Raw genomic sequence first — 19143 nt, forward strand, 5'->3', positions numbered from 1 at the left:
GAACTGGTTGCGACTTGGGAATGGGCCGTGGCTGGGGCTTTGGACCGTGTCGTGCCTTTGCGGCCTCTGACCCGGCGTAGATCTCAATTGGCTCCCTGGTTCTCCGAGGAGCTAAGAGAGATGAAATGCCGGAGAAGACGCCTAGAGAGTATCTGGAGGTCCAGCCGTTCCGAGGCTGATCGGACACTAGTGAGGTCTTTTACTAAGACCTACCTAGTGGCAATGAGGGAGGCGAAACGTTCCTACGTTTCCACCCTCATTGCATCGGCAGATAACCACCCGGCCGCCCTGTTTCGGGTGACCCGTTCCCTCCTTCAACAGGAGGGATGGGATGACCCCCTAAGGGGACGAGCTGAGGAGTTTAACGGTTATCTATACGATAAAATCGTTCAGCTTCGTGATAGCTTGGACCAAGATTGCGATGATCCAACCAAGATGGCGGAGACATGTCTTGTTGAGGTTATTTGGGATGAGTTTGATTCTGTGGCTCTCGAGGACGTGGACAGGTTGCTGGGGAGGTTGCATGCAACTACGTGTTTACTGGACCCGTGTCCTTCCTGGCTAGTGCTGGCTGCTCAGGAAGTGACCCGAGGCTGGCTCCAGGGGATTATAAATGCTTCTTTGGTTGAAGGGGTTTTCCCCACCGCCTTGAAAGAGGCGGTGGTGAGACCTCTCCTGAAGAAGCCTTCCCTGGACCCAGCTATTTTGGGAAACTACCGTCCAGTCTCCAACCTTTGCTTTGTGGCGAAGGTTGTAGAGAATGTGGTTGCGTGGCAGCTCCCCCGGCACCTGGAGGAAGCTGTCTATCTAGACCCGTTCCAGTCCGGCTTCCGATCTGGTTACAGCACGGAGACGGCTTTGGTCGCGTTGGTGGATGACCTCTGGAGGGCCAGGGACAGGGGTTGTTCCTCTGCCTTGGTCCTATTAGATCTCTCAGCGGCTTTTGATACCATCGACCATGGTATCCTGCTGCGCCGGTTGGAGGGATTGGGAGTGGGAGGCACCGTTTATCGGTGGTTCTCCTCCTATCTCTCCGACCGGTCGCAGACGGTGTTGACAGGGGGGCAGAGGTCGTCCGCAAGGCGCCTCACTTGTGGGGTGCCTCAGGGGTCGATTCTCTCGCCTACCCTGTTCAACATCTATATGAAGCCGCTGGGTGAGGTCATCAGTGGTTTCGGGGTGAGTTATCATCTGTACGCTGACAATACTCAGCTGTACTTTTCCACCCCGGACCACCCCAACAAAGCGGTCGAAGTGCTGTCCCGGTGCCTGGAAGCTGTACGGGTCTGGATGGGGAGAAACAGACTCAAGCTCAAACCCTCCAAGACGGAGTGGCTATGGATGCCGGCACCCCGGTACAGTCAGCTGCATCAGCAGCTGACTGTTGGGGGCGAGTTAGTGGCCCCAAAGGAGGTGGTTCGCAACTTGGGCGTCCTCCTGGATGGATGGCTGTCCTTTGATGAACATCTGGCGGCCGTCTCCAGGAGGGCCTTTTACCAAGTTCGCTTGGTCTGCCAGTTGCGTCCCTTACTTGACTGGGATGCCTTATGCACAGTCACTCACGCTCTGGTTACATCTCAGTTGGATTACTGCAATGCTCTCTACATGGGGCTGCCCTTGAGGTGCACCTGGAGGCTGCAGTTAGTCCAGAATGCGGCTGCGCGAGTAGTAATGGGAGCCTCGCGTGGCTCCCACGTAACACCACTGCTCCGTAGTCTGCACTGGCTTCCTGTGGTCTTTCGGGTGCGCTTCAAGTTTTTGGTTACCACCTTTAAAGCACTCCATGGCTTAGGACCCGGGTACTTACGAGACCGCCTGCTGTTACCCTATGCCTCCCACCGACCCGTACACTCTCATAGAGAGGGTCTCCTCAGGGTGCCGTCCGCCAAACAGTGTCGGCTGGCGGCCCCCAGGAGTAGGGCCTTCTCTGTGGGAGCATCGACGCTCTGGAATGAACTCCCCCCTGGCTTACGTCAAGTGCCTGATCTTCGGACCTTCCGTCGTGAGCTAAAAACATACTTATTTATTCAAGCGGGACTGGCATAATAGTTTTATTTTAAATTGGGGTTTTATCAATATTTTAAATATTTTTAAATTTAAATTTTAATTATCAGCCGTTTTCGTAATTTTGCTATGTTTTAATTCGTTTTTAACTGTATGTATCTTGTATTTTATTTCTGGCTGTACACCGCCCTGAGTCCTTCGGGAGAAGGGCAGTATAAAAATTTAATAAATAATAATAATAATAATGTACTTTTCCCCTCATATTACAGTTCTTTCAACTTTCTAAAGACATTTTGAATGAGCTTAACTTTAATCATCACATTAATCCATGATCTAAATGTGTGCAAACAAGCCTTGAAGAATTCTTGGGCATCTTCTTCCTTTACTACAGTTTCTTTCTTTCTTTTCTGATGGGCTATAATTTGGGAAATTGGGAAAATATGACTTTTTATTCCTATGCCTAATAGTTAAAGGCATTCATAGCAAACTAAGAGGTCACATGCTTTGCATAGAGAAGAACCTTGGACCATTCCTTGGTATCTTAGTAGTACTGGGAAAGTTACTGCCTGAAATTCCTAAAAAAATGTGGCTAATAATAAAACACGTAACATATTACAAAATAAATAAGAATATAGTTTATAAAATCACAAACATTTTTTCAAATTAATTTCATAAAGTCCCAGAATCCTCCTCCTCTTTTACCACTTCAGGTGCCAAGGGAGATACAAAGTTCTGGTTCTTGCTCCTCTGGTGGCCTCAACCATAGTTGATGTTGTTATACATGGAATCCCAAGACATCCTCCCCAGGTGAGCATACCACCTTATTTGCTGTGTTTGCATGTAATTATCACATACCTAATCACCAGTGGTGAAATCCAAATTTTTTTACCACCGGTTCTGTGGGCGTGGCTTGGTGGGCGTGGCAGGGGAAGGATACTGTAAAATCTCCATTCCCACCCCACTCTGGGGCCAGCCAGAAGTGGTATTTGCCAGTTCTCCAAACTGCTCAAAATTTCCGCTACCAGTTCTCCAGAACCTGTCAGAACCTGCTGGATTTCACCCCTACTAATTACCGAATTCCTGCTTGAATAGCCATCTTTTACAATTTTATAAATACCACTAGTGTCAAGATTGGGCTAATGCACCAATGGTTCTTTGTATTCTTATTGTATATTTATTCCCATTGCTATTATTACCATTTACCTTCTTCCATGATACAGATTGGTATATTAAGAAAAAGTGCAGGCATCCCCATTTGTTAAATGAAGGCCCATGAGGATGCCATGGCATCAAATACTCACTTTATGTCATATTTATCTCTTTTTCAAGGGAATCTAGGCCCATGATCTGGATGTCAGAAAACAGGTATCTGAACCATTTGAAATGATCTAAACTGATTTATAATGCTGCAATATTATTTCTGGCTAAATCTCTAACGATTAGATTTCATTTATGATTACTTATTACCCATTCAGCTTCACCTAATTCCGTGATGGCGAACCTATGGCATAAGTGGCACATGAAGCTATGTTGCCTGGCACGTGCAGTGACACTCGTTCCTCTTCTGGGTTTCTGGGGCACATGTGCGCACGATGTTCAGCTGGCCTTTTTGTGTGCGGCAGTGCCAGAAACTGGAGGAGACGGTCTTCAGTTTTCCTGCATGAGCATGCGCACCAGCCAGCTGATCATCACGCATCCATGCATACCAGAAACCTGGAAAATTAGCTGGCCAGTGCACATGCATGTCCCAGAAACCAGAAGTTCATTTTCAGGCACGCACAATCATCCTAGGCAGCTTCTCTTCTGGGTTGCGACCTAGACGAGTGCACGTGTGCAAAGCGCCCAGATGAACACACATGTGCTCCCTTTTCCGCACTCGACGCAGAAAAGATTTGGCATCACCTGGCCTAGTTAGAGCAGATATGCTTTTCATGGGCGAACTGGAAAACCAATCAGAATCTTCAGAAAGTGGTGGACAAAATTGTCATTTTCTGTCTGGCTTAAGAGTTTTCTGCTCAGAAAACTCTTAAAAGCCATTGGTGGGAGATCTAATTGGGGGCACTTGGGAATCTTACCTGTGACAATGAGTAATGTATATGGCTGTTTCTTCCCACATGGCTTTAACATCCTTTAGCCTGGATAAAATTTCATGCTTTTGTTCCTCACTGATACACTGAAGCAAAGCATCAGCTTTCATTAGGACCAAGTCCATTTTCAACCGGCCTTCGGGTTCCAATGCACAAATTTTCTATTAGGAAGAATTGTACACAAAAATTAAAATATGGATATATTCTTTAATGAGGTGGGTTTTTTTTTTTCAGAAACATACTTAAAAAGAAAAAAACTAGATCCATACTCTTTTAACACTGGAAAATTACAGACTATAGAATATTGGTTGCTTCATTCAGAGTAAACAGAAGGAAATGCACCGAGTGATTAAATGGAAAGGAAGAAAACGGATAGAGGAGGCTTTCTCATAATAGGGTTAATTCAATCTTCCCATTCTGTGCTTTAAAATAATTCATACACAGGGATATTTTAACTGACATCATTTAATATAAATTGTGTGTGTCTGTATTATATGATTATATGTCATTGGTTCCCAGTAAATAAAGCCAGGTTAGGATTATGCTATTAGGGGCACATTTTAACTGAAAGTCACATCAGTTGATTTAATTAAGTTAATGAACTGCAAATTAATCTTCTAGCAAGGAGCACATATAAGCAGAATTAGACCTCCACGTTTATAGTGCAATTTTGTGCATTTTGCTCTGAGAAATAATGGACAGAAGAAAAAGAGCTACTAGGATAGATGCATGTATGTATGTCAAAGAAAGCAAGTGTGTGTGTGTGTGTGTGTGTGTGTGTGTGTGTGTGTATTAGATGATACTGCTGAGATTATTTATTTTAGTGACTTTTTTCTTTCCTCCCCCTTCTTCCCTCCCCCCTTTTTTGGAACTGTTTTGTAATCTTGAAAGCAGATGCAACCTTATTTTTAGCATTTCTACAATACCCAGTGTATACCCTTAATAATTATTATTCTAAAGCAGGGGTGTCAAACTCAAGGCCCGGGGGCCTGATCCACCTGTGTGGTGTTTAAATCTGGCTAGTGGTGAAATGTAAAATTTGTTACTACTGGTTCTGTGGGCGTGGCTTGGTGCAGGGGGGGTAATGTGACTGGGTGGATATGGCCAGGTTTTTTTGTTTTTACTTTTAAAACTGCAGCATATGAGGCTAGAGAATCATTGCCTATTGGCTTATAAATGAGTGGCCATCATTGGCCAACAGGTGATAGCTACTATATAAGTAGCAGCTGTGAGTGAAGTTGGTTTGTTCGGGAATATTGCCCTATTTTTACTCGCTGTTAGTTTGTTGTTAATAAAGGATTATTGCTAACCGTCAAGCCTCCATTCCCTTCTTCATTCTTTGAATGAAGCACTGGCGACGAGGAGGTGGGATTCCTGAGGCGACGGTTGAGTACTGGTTACGGTAGGGGAGTTTATTTATCCTCTATCCTTGTCAATCCACATTGCTCCATGGCGGCTAAGATATCTTTCGCTCCATATGACCCGGCCTACGAGACGTGGGATGCGTATGTTGAGCGTTTTGACTGTTATCTCCTAGCCAACGATTTCACCGAGCTCTCAGGAGATAGGAAACGCGCCCATTTCCTGAATGCCTGTGGCCCACAAATGTTTGCAACGGCCAGAGCTCTGTTGGCTCCTCAATCAGTTTCTGCAGTGCCTTGGGCCACCTTGATGGGCACATTGCGAGCTCATTATGCGCCAGCTCCTTCGCGCATTTCCAGACGGTTTGCCTTTCGCCAGAGGGTCCAAATGGACGGGGAGTCCATCAACTCGTATATGGCTTCTCTCCGGACCGCTGCTATAGAGTGTGAGTTCCCTAACTTGGATGACTCCCTTCTTGAGCAGCTGGTGTGCGGTGTGAGGAGTTTGAGATTGCAACGCCGTCTTTTATCTAGAACGGACATTACCCTCCAGTCTGCCTTGGATGAGGCACGTGCCTATGAAATGTCAGAGAAGTCATCGGCGGAGATGCATAGGGTTCCGGCCACGCATACGGTGGCCCACTCTGCTTCCATTCACCATGATGATGTTCTCTCCGAGGAATTCGAGGGTGAGGAAGACGAGGTGGGTCGCCTCCGAGTAGCCCCGGGAGCCAAGCGACCAACAGAGCGGAAACCACAGACGGCGCCGTGCCTGGGATGCGGAGAGAATCACCCTCGCTCGTTGTGTCGTTTCAAAACTGCAGTTTGCCGCAAATGCGGCAAACGGGGACATCTGGCTCGGGTTTGTCGTTCTACCCCACTGGACAATATTCCGTCAGGTCCTCGTCCGGCTAGACGGTTCCAGAGAGGTCCTCCTGTGTCCCAAGATGATTGTTTCACCGTGAACCGAGGAAACACCAACCCTGCAGTGTCGATCAGCCAGGCTTCGACTGGCTCCAACAAGAAAATTTTTCTTACTATCAAGTTGGAGGGGGTGCCCTGTAAAATGGAGGTGGACACAGGCTCTTCTAAATCTATTATTGCCTGGAACACCTTACAGAAGATAGCTCCAAGCTTCACTGAAAGTCGGTTGACTGCCTGTACCACCAGACTGAAGGACTATCAGGGGAACGATATTCCCATTCTTGGAGGTGCCCGCCTTCGGGTGGAGAAAGGTGTTTTCTCCGGTCGCCTCCCATTGCTTGTAGTTAAGGGTGACCTACCCAGCTTATTGGGGTTGGATTGGTTCTCAGCATTGGGCCTTAACATCACAGGCATTCATTCTACCACCACAGATGGGTTCGAGGCTCTGATGTCTGAGTTTGCTGAGGTATTTGCTGATTCCCTGGGTCAATATAAGGGCAACCCTATATCTCTAAACCTTGATCCCCAGGTGTCTCCTATTAGGCTTAAGCCTCGACGGGTGCCTTTTGCGCTGCGTCCAAAGGTGGACAAGGAACTGGATAAGCTGATTGCGCAAGGGGTGCTGGAGCCCACCGACCACTCTAAGTGGGAGACTCCTGTTGTCACCCCCATTAAGCCGGATGGTTCGGTACGCATCTGTGGTGATTTTAAATGCACATTGAACCGTGCTTTGCAGGCACACCCTTATCCAGTTCCTGTAGTCCAACACCTTCTCCACTCTTTGGGCCAGGGGTCTATCTTTGCTAAGTTAGATATGGCTCAAGCATATCAGCAGCTTCCTGTGGATGATGCCACGGCGGCTGCACAAACCATTGTCACTCACAGGGGCGCTTTTAAATGCCGCCGCCTCTCCCTTTGGGGGTCGAGGACCCAGCCCCTGCCTCATCCGTTTTTTTTGTGGATGAGCTTCCTGCCTTGATGACTGCAGATGATATTGCATATCATTCTAAGCGTGACCCTATTCTGGCACAGGTTCTGGATTGGGTACGACGGGGGTGGCCACAAGACCCCTGCCGGGGGAGTTCCAACCCTACAAGCTGTCCGGTCTGTTAAGGATGCCCTGACCCGGTTTGGATCGGGAACATGGCAGGAGAAATTAACAAAATATCTCTTGGCACAACATACTACCCCGTGTCCGATGACCAATCGCAGCCCAGCCGAGCTTCTTATGGGCCGGCGCCTGCGAACGACCCTAGACAGATTACATCCCAATTATGTCTCTGATACCCCGTTGGCCTCAACTAGCCGTATCAGGACCTTTACTGAGGGGGAACAGGTTTTTGTCCAGAACCATGGGGGTTATCCCTTGTGGTTGCCGGGCCGAATTGTCCAAGTAACGGGGCCTCGTTCTTACAGGGTGGAGCTCGGGGATGGGCGGATTTGGCGGCGTCATGTGGACCAGATTCGGGGATGTAAATTTATTGCCCCTGCAATACCCCAAGATTCGCCTGGCAGGACTCCTGATGGATTACTTTCGGTTCCTACTCTTCAGCCGGTCGGCAATTTCGATGTCTCACTACAACCAAAGTTTCCGATGGCTACTTTATCGGATGGTTCAACACTTCCGTCGGCTAGCCCTTCTGAGGTGCTGCCCTCCAGTCCTCCTGCGGTGCCGCCTTCCAGCCCTCCTGCGGTATCGCCTTCATCGGTCCCGGTTGTTCCTGTGGCTCCAGAGCTACCTCCTTCTGTTCAACCTGCTGGGAGCCCTGAACTGCGTCGATCGGGACGATTGCGTCGGCGCCTGCAACGACCCTAGACAGATTACATCCCAATTATGTCTCTGATACCCGTTGGCCTCAACTAGCCGTATCAGGACCTTTACTGAGAACAGGTTTTGTCCAGAACCATGGGGTTATCCTTGTGGTTGCCGGGCGAATTGTCCAAGTAACGGGCCTCGTTCTTACAGGGTGGAGCTCGGGGATGGGCGGTTGGCGGCGTCATGTGGACCAGATTCGGGGATGTAAATTTATTGCCCCTGCAATACCCCAAGAGTCGCCTGGCAGGACTCCTGATGGATTACTTTCGGTTCCTACTCTTCAGCCGGTCGGCAATTTCGATGTCTCACTACAACCAAAGTTTCCGATGGCTACTTTATCGGATGGTTCAACACTTCCGTCGGCTAGCCCTTCTGAGGTGCTGCCCTCCAGTCCTCCTGCGGTGCCGCCTTCCAGCCCTCCTGCGGTATCGCCTTCATCGGTCCCGGTTGTTCCTGTGGCTCCAGAGCTACCTCCTTCTGTTCAACCTGCTGGGAGCCCTGAACTGCGTCGATCAGGACGATTGCGTCGGCGCCCTGCATACTTGCAGGATTATGCATGTGCCATCCATGGGGGGAGGAGTGCAGCATATGAGGCTAGAGAATCATTGCCTATTGGCTTATAAATGAGTGACCATCATTGGCCAACAGGTGATAGCTACTATATAAGTAGCAGCTGTGAGTGAAGTTGGTTTGTTCGGGAATATTGCCCTATTTTTACTCGCTGTTAGTTTGTTGTTAATAAAGGATTATTGCTAACCGTCAAGCCTCCATTCCCTTCTTCATTCTTTGAATGAAGCAAAAACCATTTTTTCTACAACCTCTTTGGCCGAAGAGGTTGTAAAAAAATGCTTTTAAAAGCCTCTGACGATCACAGCTGAGTCGCGTGATAGTCAGAGGCTTTTTTTTTTAACTTTTAAAAGCATTTTTTCGGCCGAAGAAAAAATGCTTTTAAAAGTAAAAAAAAAACAACCCTCTGATGATTGAGTGGCTCAGCTGGGCATGGGAGTCGGCAGGGATTTTTGCTACTGGTTCTCCGAACCATCTGCCACCATCGCTACCGGATCTGGCTATCCAGTCTGAACCGGGAACATTTCACCCCTGGATCTGGCCTGCGGAGCCACCCTGGAAATAGCAAAGGACTGTCCCGTGCCTCTGCCAGTGAAAACAGAGCTCGGGAGGGTCATGCGCAGCCCTCCCAGACTCCATTTTTGGCCACGATGGCCTGCTGCAGCCCTCTGGGCCCCCCAAGCGCCGTTTTCACTGGCAGAGGACTGCAGGAGGCTGTCATGGCCAAAAACGGAGCTCAGGAACACCTTTTTGTTGGCACAGAGCTCAAGCCACCACAGAGGACCCCTGATATGAGTGATGTCAAACTGGCCACACCCACCCTGGCCACACCCTGGCCTCCAGGGGGTGGGGAAGGCCCATTTTTTGCCCTCCTCAGGCTACTAGAAAGTTTCCACCCTCCCGGAGGCCCTCCAGAGGCCAGAAACAGTCTGTTTCTTCCAGTGGGCCCGGAAGGCCCAAAAATCAGCTGGAGCTGATTTAGGGCAACACTTGCATGGCCACCAATATGGCTCCACGTGCCACCAGTTCACCACCATGGCTCTATACTTTTCTCTGATTAACTTAAAAGCATTTTTTCGGCCGAAGAAAAAATGCTTTTAAAAGTAAAAAAAAAACCAACCCTCTGATGATTGAGTGGCTCAGCTGGGCATGGGAGTCGGCAGGGATTTTTGCTACTGGTTCTCCGAACCATCTGCCACCATCGCTACCGGATCTGGCTATCCAGTCTGAACCGGGAACATTTCACCCCTGGATCTGGCCTGCGGAGCCACCCTGGAAATAGCAAAGGACCGTCCCATGCCTCTGCCAGTGAAAACGGAGCTCGGGAGGGTCATGTGCAGCCCTCCCAGACTCCATTTTTGGCCACGATGGCCTGCTGCAGCCCTCTGGGGCCCCCAAGCGCCGTTTTCACTGGCAGCGGACTGCAGGAGGCTGTCATGGCCAAAAACGGAGCTCAGGAACACCTTTTTGTTGGCACAGAGCTCAAGCCACCACAGAGGACCCCTGATATGAGTGATGTCAAACTGGCCACACCCACCCTGGCCACACCCTGGCCACACCCTGGCCATACCCTGGCCTCCAGGGGGTGGGGAAGGCCCATTTTTCGCCTTCCTCAGGCTACTAGAAAGTTTCTGGAACCTGGGGAGAGTGAAAAACGGGCCTTCCCCACCCTCCTGGAGGCCCTCCGGAGGCCAGAAACAGTCTGTTTCTTCCAGTGGGCCTGGAAGGCCCAAAAATCAGCTGGAGCTGATTTAGGGCAACACTTGCGTGGCCACCAATATGGCTCCACGTGCCGCCGGTTCACCACCATCGCTCTATACTTTTCTCTGATTAACTTAAAATTATTAAACATTTGATGTTAATTTGTATCTATTGCTATAATTAAATTATCCTGGCTAATGTCACCTGTTTTTGCTGTTGCCTACAAACCTCTGTTTACTGTATTTGCTCCTGGATTGTGTCACATGTGCGTACTCTGACACTTTCTAAGCTGGATTTTTTTATAGAGTCACTTGCTTGTGAGATGAGCAGGTATAGCTATATGATGAATAAATAAAATATATTCAAACTAGTCTCTTCCTATAGTTGTTCTCCTTGACTTTAGTCTTAGAAGTAGTGAGGAAACTTCCTGACTAATATCCATTATAATGAATATCGACACAGGAGATACAAGAGAGGGATAAATAATGTCATGCCTATACTTACAACATTGTGCAATGTTGTTTATGTACTTGTGTCAAACATCATAATGTCATTACATAATTATGCATTTGTGAAATTATATCTTGACATACCAACTATTTCCAAAGCCTCTTCTTACACTGCATTTTTGGATAAAAATTAAGCTCACAAGTTGCACTGCACTGTAGGCATTAATGGGTGTGGATTTTTTCCACCTGCATCAGGATTTGTGAATCATCTTACAGAAACATGGCATATTTACAGAGCTATAAATTATAATTTGATATACTTTAGGCAATCATAAATGATGCATATTATGTGGAGTTGTGGAGTCAGGCTATTTCAAATCCCTCAAATAATAGCCTTTCCTAAAATTGTGCTGTCTGGTCATCTAGATGGGGAATTATGAGAGTAAAACTATATCCAGCACTCTTTTCAGAGATATAATAAATCAATAAATAGAAGGTAAGTTTTAAAATTTATTGTATTTATTAATGGCCATTAAGTAAGTCAGTAGTATTTCTCCAAATGTTGCTAATTACATTTTCCTAGTGATTATCTGCTAGGAATTATAATTCATTAATTGGTGAAGGGCAACCTGTTCTACCCCACCTTTCAACTAAAGGAGCTGTGCTCCACAGGAGCATGTATAGGAAACATCAAGATGGCAGCCATGACTATGCAATCAAGTCCTGTGTTGTGAATGTGATCCATTTAAAAATGGACATGGTTTTGATCACATGGTCGTGGCCACCATCATTTTGAACTATGTCTCTTGATCTCCCCGGTGCCTCAAACTGGGTGCTGCTTCAGAGCTATTGCAGAAAAGTGGATAAACCTAATACGATTTTTATTGCTGGGACCTTAATTTAATCCACTGTTCTTCATTTTTCTCACATTCACATTCTCCAAGTGTGGATTATTCAGAGACTAATGTAGCACTCATCCATACAAAAGAGGAAATAGGGCATAAACTCGAGGAAACCTCATGCATGCATATCCATTGTGCTATTGTACCTTGCAATTAGCAACAGAAAAGAGCAGAAAAGGGTGTGGAAAAGGAGTAAGAAAGTAAAAGTCAAGAATTTAAGTCAGAAGATAAAAAAAAGAAAACCTTACTAAAATTAGTTTACAGCAACACTATCCATCATATCTCTCCAAATCTTACTAAATTGTCAATCAACCCTTGCAAGGAAATTCCCAGTGTCAACAAAAGCATAATTAAAGAAAAAAAGATATTTAGCAGATAAAACATCTAAAGGCAACACAGTGTTCACCCACCGGAAATTGGGAAACGCCCTCTGGAGGGTGAAAAACGGACCTACCAGGCCCACCATGCCATCGCGTGCCAAAAGTGTGTGTGTGGGGTGTCATGCACGCATGTGCGGGGGGGCAGGGCACATTGAATTATGGGTGTGGGCACATGTATGCGACACCCCCCCATGCTCCCCCCCTTTTGGCACGCAATGGCCAAAAGATTAGCCATCACTGGTATAGAGCATGGTCCTCATACCCCCATAGTCCTGGGCTGCAGTAGAAGTTGTCACCGCAGGGGCCTTGTGACCACAAAGGCTTCATCAGCACTGAATGCTATAATGGAATTATCTGCCTAAAAGATTCATGCCTGTCAATGAATTATGATAAATGCAACCTCCATAGACTTAAATAGCATAAGATAGTCCTTGACTTACAACCGTTCCTTTAGTGACCATTTGAAGTTACAGTGGCACTGAAAAAAGTGACTTATGACTATGTTTACACTTACAAACATTGCGGCATCCCAATGGTCACGTGATCAAAATTTGGATGCTTGGCAACTGACTCATATTTATGATGGTTTCAGTGTCCCGGGATCATGTGATCACCTTTTGCGACCTTTTGGCAGACAAAGTCAATGGGGAAACCAGATTCACTGAACAACTGTGTTACTCACTTAACAGTAAACACTAACCTAACAGCTGCAGTGATTCACTTAACAAGTATGGCAATAAAGGTTGTAAAATGGGCAACATTCACTTAACAAATGTCTCACTTAACAACAGAAATTTGGGGCTCAATCGTAGTCGTAAATTGAGGACTACCTGTACTTTTGAATAGAAGAAATTAGAGAGCATGGGAAGGACATTGGTTTCTTTTCACTCTATATGTATGGCACTGTATCTATTGGCATAATTGTTGTGGTGTCTCCATTGTGCATTTGAGTCAGGAGGGGCAACTGAAGCAAGATTTCAGTATACGCCTTTAGATAATAATCACAACTATACAAATATTGTTTCTGCAAACTCGGCTCTTTTACCTCTGTGTCCCTGAGTCTGGCCTCCAAGGCAGACCGAGGCCCTTTAGTATTGTCATTGATCCTCAGCCTCTCCTGGATGGTCTTCATCCAATCTTCTGCTTTCTCCACACTGCTGTCAAATTCATTCTGCAACTGCTGGATCATTGCATTAGAAGAGCCTGGACAGAGAGAAATGAACATAAAAGCACTTTTAAACAGGAGGAGTAGAGATAGGGTGCAATGTTCCCTAATTCAGAGCAAGTCTGGTGTGTTATGTGGAGATATCAAAGCCAGGGACACTATCACTTACATTCTTTAAAGTGTGAATAATGTAAGTAATAGTGCTTATCAATAAATAAATCCCACTAAGCTCAGTTAAATTGATACAGATTTCAAACTTCAGATCTGATTTTCAAAATGATCAAACGCATGACCAAATATATCTCCTAAATATCAACCAACCAATCATTACAACAAATCAAGTACGATATGAGCTTGTTTGAAAGTTCTAGTAGGGGATTGTAGCTATCTTATATCCTTGACTGAAGATCAGTACATTCCTTCTATCTGAAACGGACATCTTTTTCCACCAAGCATGCAGCTTCAGGAAGGATACACTTGTAACAGTAAGGGAGGAAGGAGACACCAGCCAGATCAGCTGAGTCAACCCTGGTGATCAATGGGGTGACAGATGTCACAGCCAAATCGCCTTCACATCCAAATCAGCTATGAAATTAGCATGACAGAAAGCAAGTTTTCTCACCCTGCTATTTCTATATATGTAGGTACCATCATCAGCCCTACTACCATCACTTTCACCACCGTATTAAAAAGAATCTAATTATATTAGCTCATGCCTACAGTATGAAGAACTGAACCTTTGTTTCAAATTTCCATTCACAGACTTAAAGCATATCCCCTTTGCCAGTAACCTATATGACTAATTCTTTTCCTAAAATTGATTTTCTATTAAATACATTTCTTAGTGCTTAATAAACATCATGTTGTCTGGGTATTTAATTTGCTGAACAATACAGATTACATTCTTAATCACCACTCTTTTTTCCATTGGTAGAATAAATTCCATGTTTGATAATATTCTATGTCTTCTTTCTATTTAGTTTTCAGTGTCAATCTATCTATTTCTGCACAGTCTAATATCTTCTTGACTATTTCTTCCTCTCATGGTGTATCTTCATTTTTCCAGTATTGTGCAAGAATAATCCTCGCTGCTGTTAAGACGTGTAATATTAAATACATATTTTTCTTATCAAGTTTTTTCTGATATTATGCCTAATAAAAACAATTCAGGATTGAAATCTACGTTTCCTTATACCTATATGACTAATTCTTAAAAGGGTCCACTGTATGCATGGATTTACATGAATGGCATGCATGTTTGCGTGATATTAATACACTTTTACAAAAACTAGGGAGGATCCTTTTTGAGCTGTTTGCCGTGTCCACATTCCTTTTGCAGGCTAAGCTGCCTCTTATCTGACTGTTCCCCTGCCTGCAGATCTTCCCCATCTCTCAAGGTCATTCCCACATGGCATTACAGTACCTAATAATAATCCCTTGGTTCTATTTGTTCTTCTTCAAGAGATGCAGTTCTTCCCTAGTTCCTCGCATGGTGTATCCTCTAAGCTTACCATAATAGATTAAGTTTTTGTGCTATATAAAGTCCTTCTATTTATAGAAGGTGAGAAACCTCAGATTCTCACCTGCCACTTACATAAAAATCAATGTTACATTATTCTGGGAGTCCCATAAACCTCAGTGGGTGAAGAGCAAGAGGAAAGAAGAATTGGTGATAATTGTGCGCATTGCCTTTTGCGATCACAAATGATTTATGTTGAGATAAAATGTGCTTGTGTCATTTCAATCAAGGTTATCATAACTAAGTTACACCTGAAGTTTGAAAGTCATTATTTTGTTTTTATTGCCACTCCTCATTCTTTTTTAACAATCTCACAGCACAAATGTCCTCAGGCATGTAATAAATTGGAACCTGGCACAAAACTGAAGCTTCCTTTACAGGATGCAGAGTTCATTTAGGGACTGGGTGTGTTTCTTCACCATGAAGAAAAAAGAGAGTATTTTGTGGCGACAATTTAGTATGCATGAAAAAAGACTCTTCAACCCCCGCACCCCCCACCCCAAAAAAGCAGCATAGATGGAAGCTGTCGGTTCATGTGTATTTTCAAGTGCTTCAGACTTCATTGTGAAAAAAGTGCTTCAAAGTACAGAAGAGTCTTAATGCATCATCATTTTTTCTCAGACTCTTCTGGCAGGTGGCTTGGAATCCCAGGAAAAGGTGCAGCTGCTTTAAAGAGTTAATTAAGGACATTTTTGGAGTTAAATAAAAAAAATGTAAACTATTGTAAAACTCTTGGAAGGAAATTGTAGAACAGGGGTCTCCAACCTTGGTCTCTTTAAGACTTGTGGACTTCAACTACCAGAGTTCCTCAGCCAGCTTTGCTGGCTGAGGGACTCTGGGAGTTGAAGTCCACAAGTCTTAAAGGGACCAAGGTTGGAGACCCCTGTTATAGAATATTTTGTACATATTTAAAATACTGTGTTCAGCCTCCCACCACCCTCAATTTGCTGAAAAATAACTCCCATAATTCTAAACTGGCTAGAGGTGATGGGCTTTGTCTGAAAAACTCTGCACCACTGAAAGAAGAAGGGCTTCTCTTATTAAAATATTTCTGATTGTCTAGGTATTTATCCCTTGATACTATTTAAAAATGTAATAAAACATTCCACTTTGAAGGCTGTGAGGAACAGGGATGGAAAACGTGGAAATAGCTGAAAATTCAGAATGCTGTAAACTATAATTCCAATTATCCTGATTACAATTATTTTATCATAAATGTGACTTTTCAGTTTCTTCATTCATATTGCTCTCTTCAGTATTTTGGTTAAAATTATTTTCAAATAAAATCGCAAGTGATTTTTATATATTTCTGATTAACAAAATCAAGTTGCATAATAGTATATTGTTTGGTTACTTAAAAGATACAAAGTAAATTCTCTAGATAAACTCTAAAGCTCCAGCTACACACATTTATCATAATAACTGGATTAGAATAGAGCTCAGGTATAGAGTTGGATAAAGATGAGGGATTAAATCTCACTGAGAAAATGTTGTTAATGTTGTTGAAGTTTTCAATTTATAGTGACATTTTATGATACGCTGATGATAGCAGTACAGTTGTGAACAGTGTAGTTTATTGTGAAGAATGAATATTTCTGAAGCATGCAAAAACGTGTGCAAAAGAATGTTTCTGTTTACTTAATTATGTGGCTTGGATACATTAGGAAAACAAAGTGAATTGAATGCATGAAGAATGGATGTGATAGATAGATAGATAGATAGATAGATAGATAGATAGATAGATAGATAGACAGACAGACAGACAGACAGACAGACAGCTTTGTTTCTGTTTGTTAGAAACACACGACTTACAGGCTATGTGTATGTGACTTTTTGTATGTGTACTTACAAATACAGCATACATTTGTAAATCATCTAGCTGAAATATGTATAATTTTGTATGCAATTTCCCCAAATCCCAGGATTTTTTCAGTTTTTTATTGAAGGATATAATCCAAAATAGAATAATCCAAACTACTATTAATCTTGGAGATATGAGTTACAATTTGCTTAAAAATTACCCATTTATCCCTACAAGAAAAATTCTATATTGTATTTAATTATTCTATGGCTATGTTCATTCTTCACTCATTTCCTGCACCTCATCCCATGATTTAATTTTCCTAAATGTATAAAGTGTTGTTTACGTACTTATTCTATAAACCTTAAATTAAACCTCGTTTAGATTAGAAATAAAGAATTCTACAGTACAGCTCAACTCTGTTTAGACTTGGATATTAATCATCAGCCCTGTAAAATGGATGCTTACTATGACAAATGAAATTCACATGCAAAAATATCATATTAAAGTTGGAAGCAATAAGAATTGGCTCAAAGAAAACAATCCTTGATGTTTTGTAATGGGACAAGGTTCATTAATTAAGATTCTCCGACCAAAATTGTTCTGAACTTTATTTTGCAATAGTCCCAAAGCTACATACTTCTAGACAATCCAGCCATCCCATGCCTTTTCATGGAAGTTTGGGCCCCAAGTGGGTTAGGCTGCAAAACAACACTGACAAAAACAAACACCAGTAGTGCAAAAACTTGCCTGACCAAGTAGATAAGGCAGCTACTGACAACTTCATCTCTGTGTGGCTTCTTCAGAAACAAAATCAACACCCTTCATATTGCAGATCTATTTAGAGCTAAGGCATATACTGCATATTTTGGAACAAAGTAAAATAGGCTATTTCCTTATGACTCATTTTTGCCTGCACTTCTATTTTCCATAAAGTACTCCTACTAAGTCTGTGCATATGTGTTTATGTGTGTGCCCAAGAATGTGCTGGATTACAAACATATGTTTTCAATCCCAGAAGCGGTTCCTTTGCCATCTAGTGGGCACATTCAGTTCTGCTAAGAGGGCAACTCCAAACTCTGTCCTTCTGCAGTCTGATTATATTAACCCCATGCCATGGTAAGACCAAACTTGGAGTACCACATCTAATTTTGCTCACCATGATGTAAAAAAGGTGTTGAGACTCTGGAAAGAGTACAGAGAAGAGCAACAAAGATGATTAGGGGACTGGAGGCGAAAATATATAAATGATGATTGCTGGACTTGGGTATGTCTAGTTTAATGAAAAGAAGGACTAGGGGTGACATCATAGTAGTGTTCCAATATCTCACAGGTTGCTACAAAGAAGAGGGAGTCAGGCTCCAAAGCACCTGAGGGGAAGACAGGAAGCAAAGGGTGGAAACTAATCAAGGAGGGAAGCAACCTAGAAATTTCCTGACAGAACAATTAATCAGTGGACCAGCTTGCCTTCAGAAGTTGTGAATGCTCCAACACTGGAAATTTCTAACAAGATATTGGGCAGCCATTTGTCTGAAATGGTATAGGGTTTCCTGCCTGAGCAGGCGGTTGGCATAGAACACCTCCACGGTCCATTGCAACTCTGTTATTCTATATTCCATTGTTGCTAGCACTGCTTGAACTATAGTCAGCACTAACAGAAGAATCACCTATGCTGTCATTACATTTAAAAGCAACTGAACAGAAACCCAGAAATCTCTGTTGCAAATATGAACATTTATGTCATTCTGAAAGTCCCATTTAGATGGAGTCACACACATCTTTTTAAACTTTTAAGACATTTGTCCAGAATCTCAAAACTCACTGTGAGCTTTGTTCCTGGCTTTAGCCTGGCTAATCCAACTGCAAACTTGCCCAAGCGAAGCAGAAGCAAAACTTAGTTCCATGCTTTACCTGGGCAAGCCTATGACAGACAGTGACAGTTCCATCAAGTCTGACAAACTTTGTCATATTGGTATTAAAATAGGATAAATAAAAGTGACGTATTTATATTTTGCCCTGTCTAAATGCCATTGAAATCAGAGTTGTATTCATGGGTGAAGGTTCATTCTTTATTTTAGCAAGTCATGCTAAGCTTCAGAAGTCCAACTTATGGGAAGCCACATGCAAAATATGAAAAAGCCGCCTCTCCTTGTTTCCTAACAAGTGGCTTTTATTGGAAGTCTGCTGCTTCTGATCCTGGAAACAGGTGGATCCTATCCTTGAGGGGAGTCCACAGAGCAGAGCTAAATGCTGATTCGGCTGTTGTTGGATGGAAAAGCATATTTTATTTATTTTATTTGTCAAGCATATATAAGATAACAGATAAAAGTATAAACATAATTTGAATACATGAAAAGGATACGAGTAAAAAGGAACATTAGGACAGGGAATGGGAATGGGGTGAGGTCAACAATAGACAGTCTAAGATTAAAGTTTTGAGGGTTTGGGAAAGAAACCACAGAGTCAG

At 43.8% G+C, this 19143-nt stretch overlaps 1 protein-coding gene across 9 annotated transcripts in view; it reads right to left on the reverse strand.

Annotated features, from left to right (window-relative positions):
• The window catches only part of SYNE3 (spectrin repeat containing nuclear envelope family member 3), a 117811-nt gene that overhangs the window by 86450 nt on the left and 12218 nt on the right, over nt 1–19143 (reverse strand). For 8 of the 9 annotated variants that reach the window (XR_009152649.1, XM_058162632.1, XM_058162626.1 and 5 more), the window contains exons 2-3: nt 13237–13394; nt 4080–4252 (exon numbers count right to left, since the gene is read on the reverse strand). Coding sequence is in view for 8 of the 9 variants with exons in the window: in XM_058162632.1 (XP_058018615.1) it covers nt 4080–4252; nt 13237–13394 (331 nt within the window). In the remaining variant the exon portion in view is untranslated. Of the gene's footprint in view, nt 1–4079; nt 4253–13236; nt 13395–17426; nt 17547–19143 lie in introns of those variants that run through there. The other variant, XM_058162628.1, reaches the window with a different exon arrangement.

Source organism: Ahaetulla prasina, chromosome 1 (genome assembly GCF_028640845.1).
Source record: "Ahaetulla prasina isolate Xishuangbanna chromosome 1, ASM2864084v1, whole genome shotgun sequence".
Taxonomy (NCBI): Eukaryota; Metazoa; Chordata; class Lepidosauria; order Squamata; family Colubridae; genus Ahaetulla; species Ahaetulla prasina.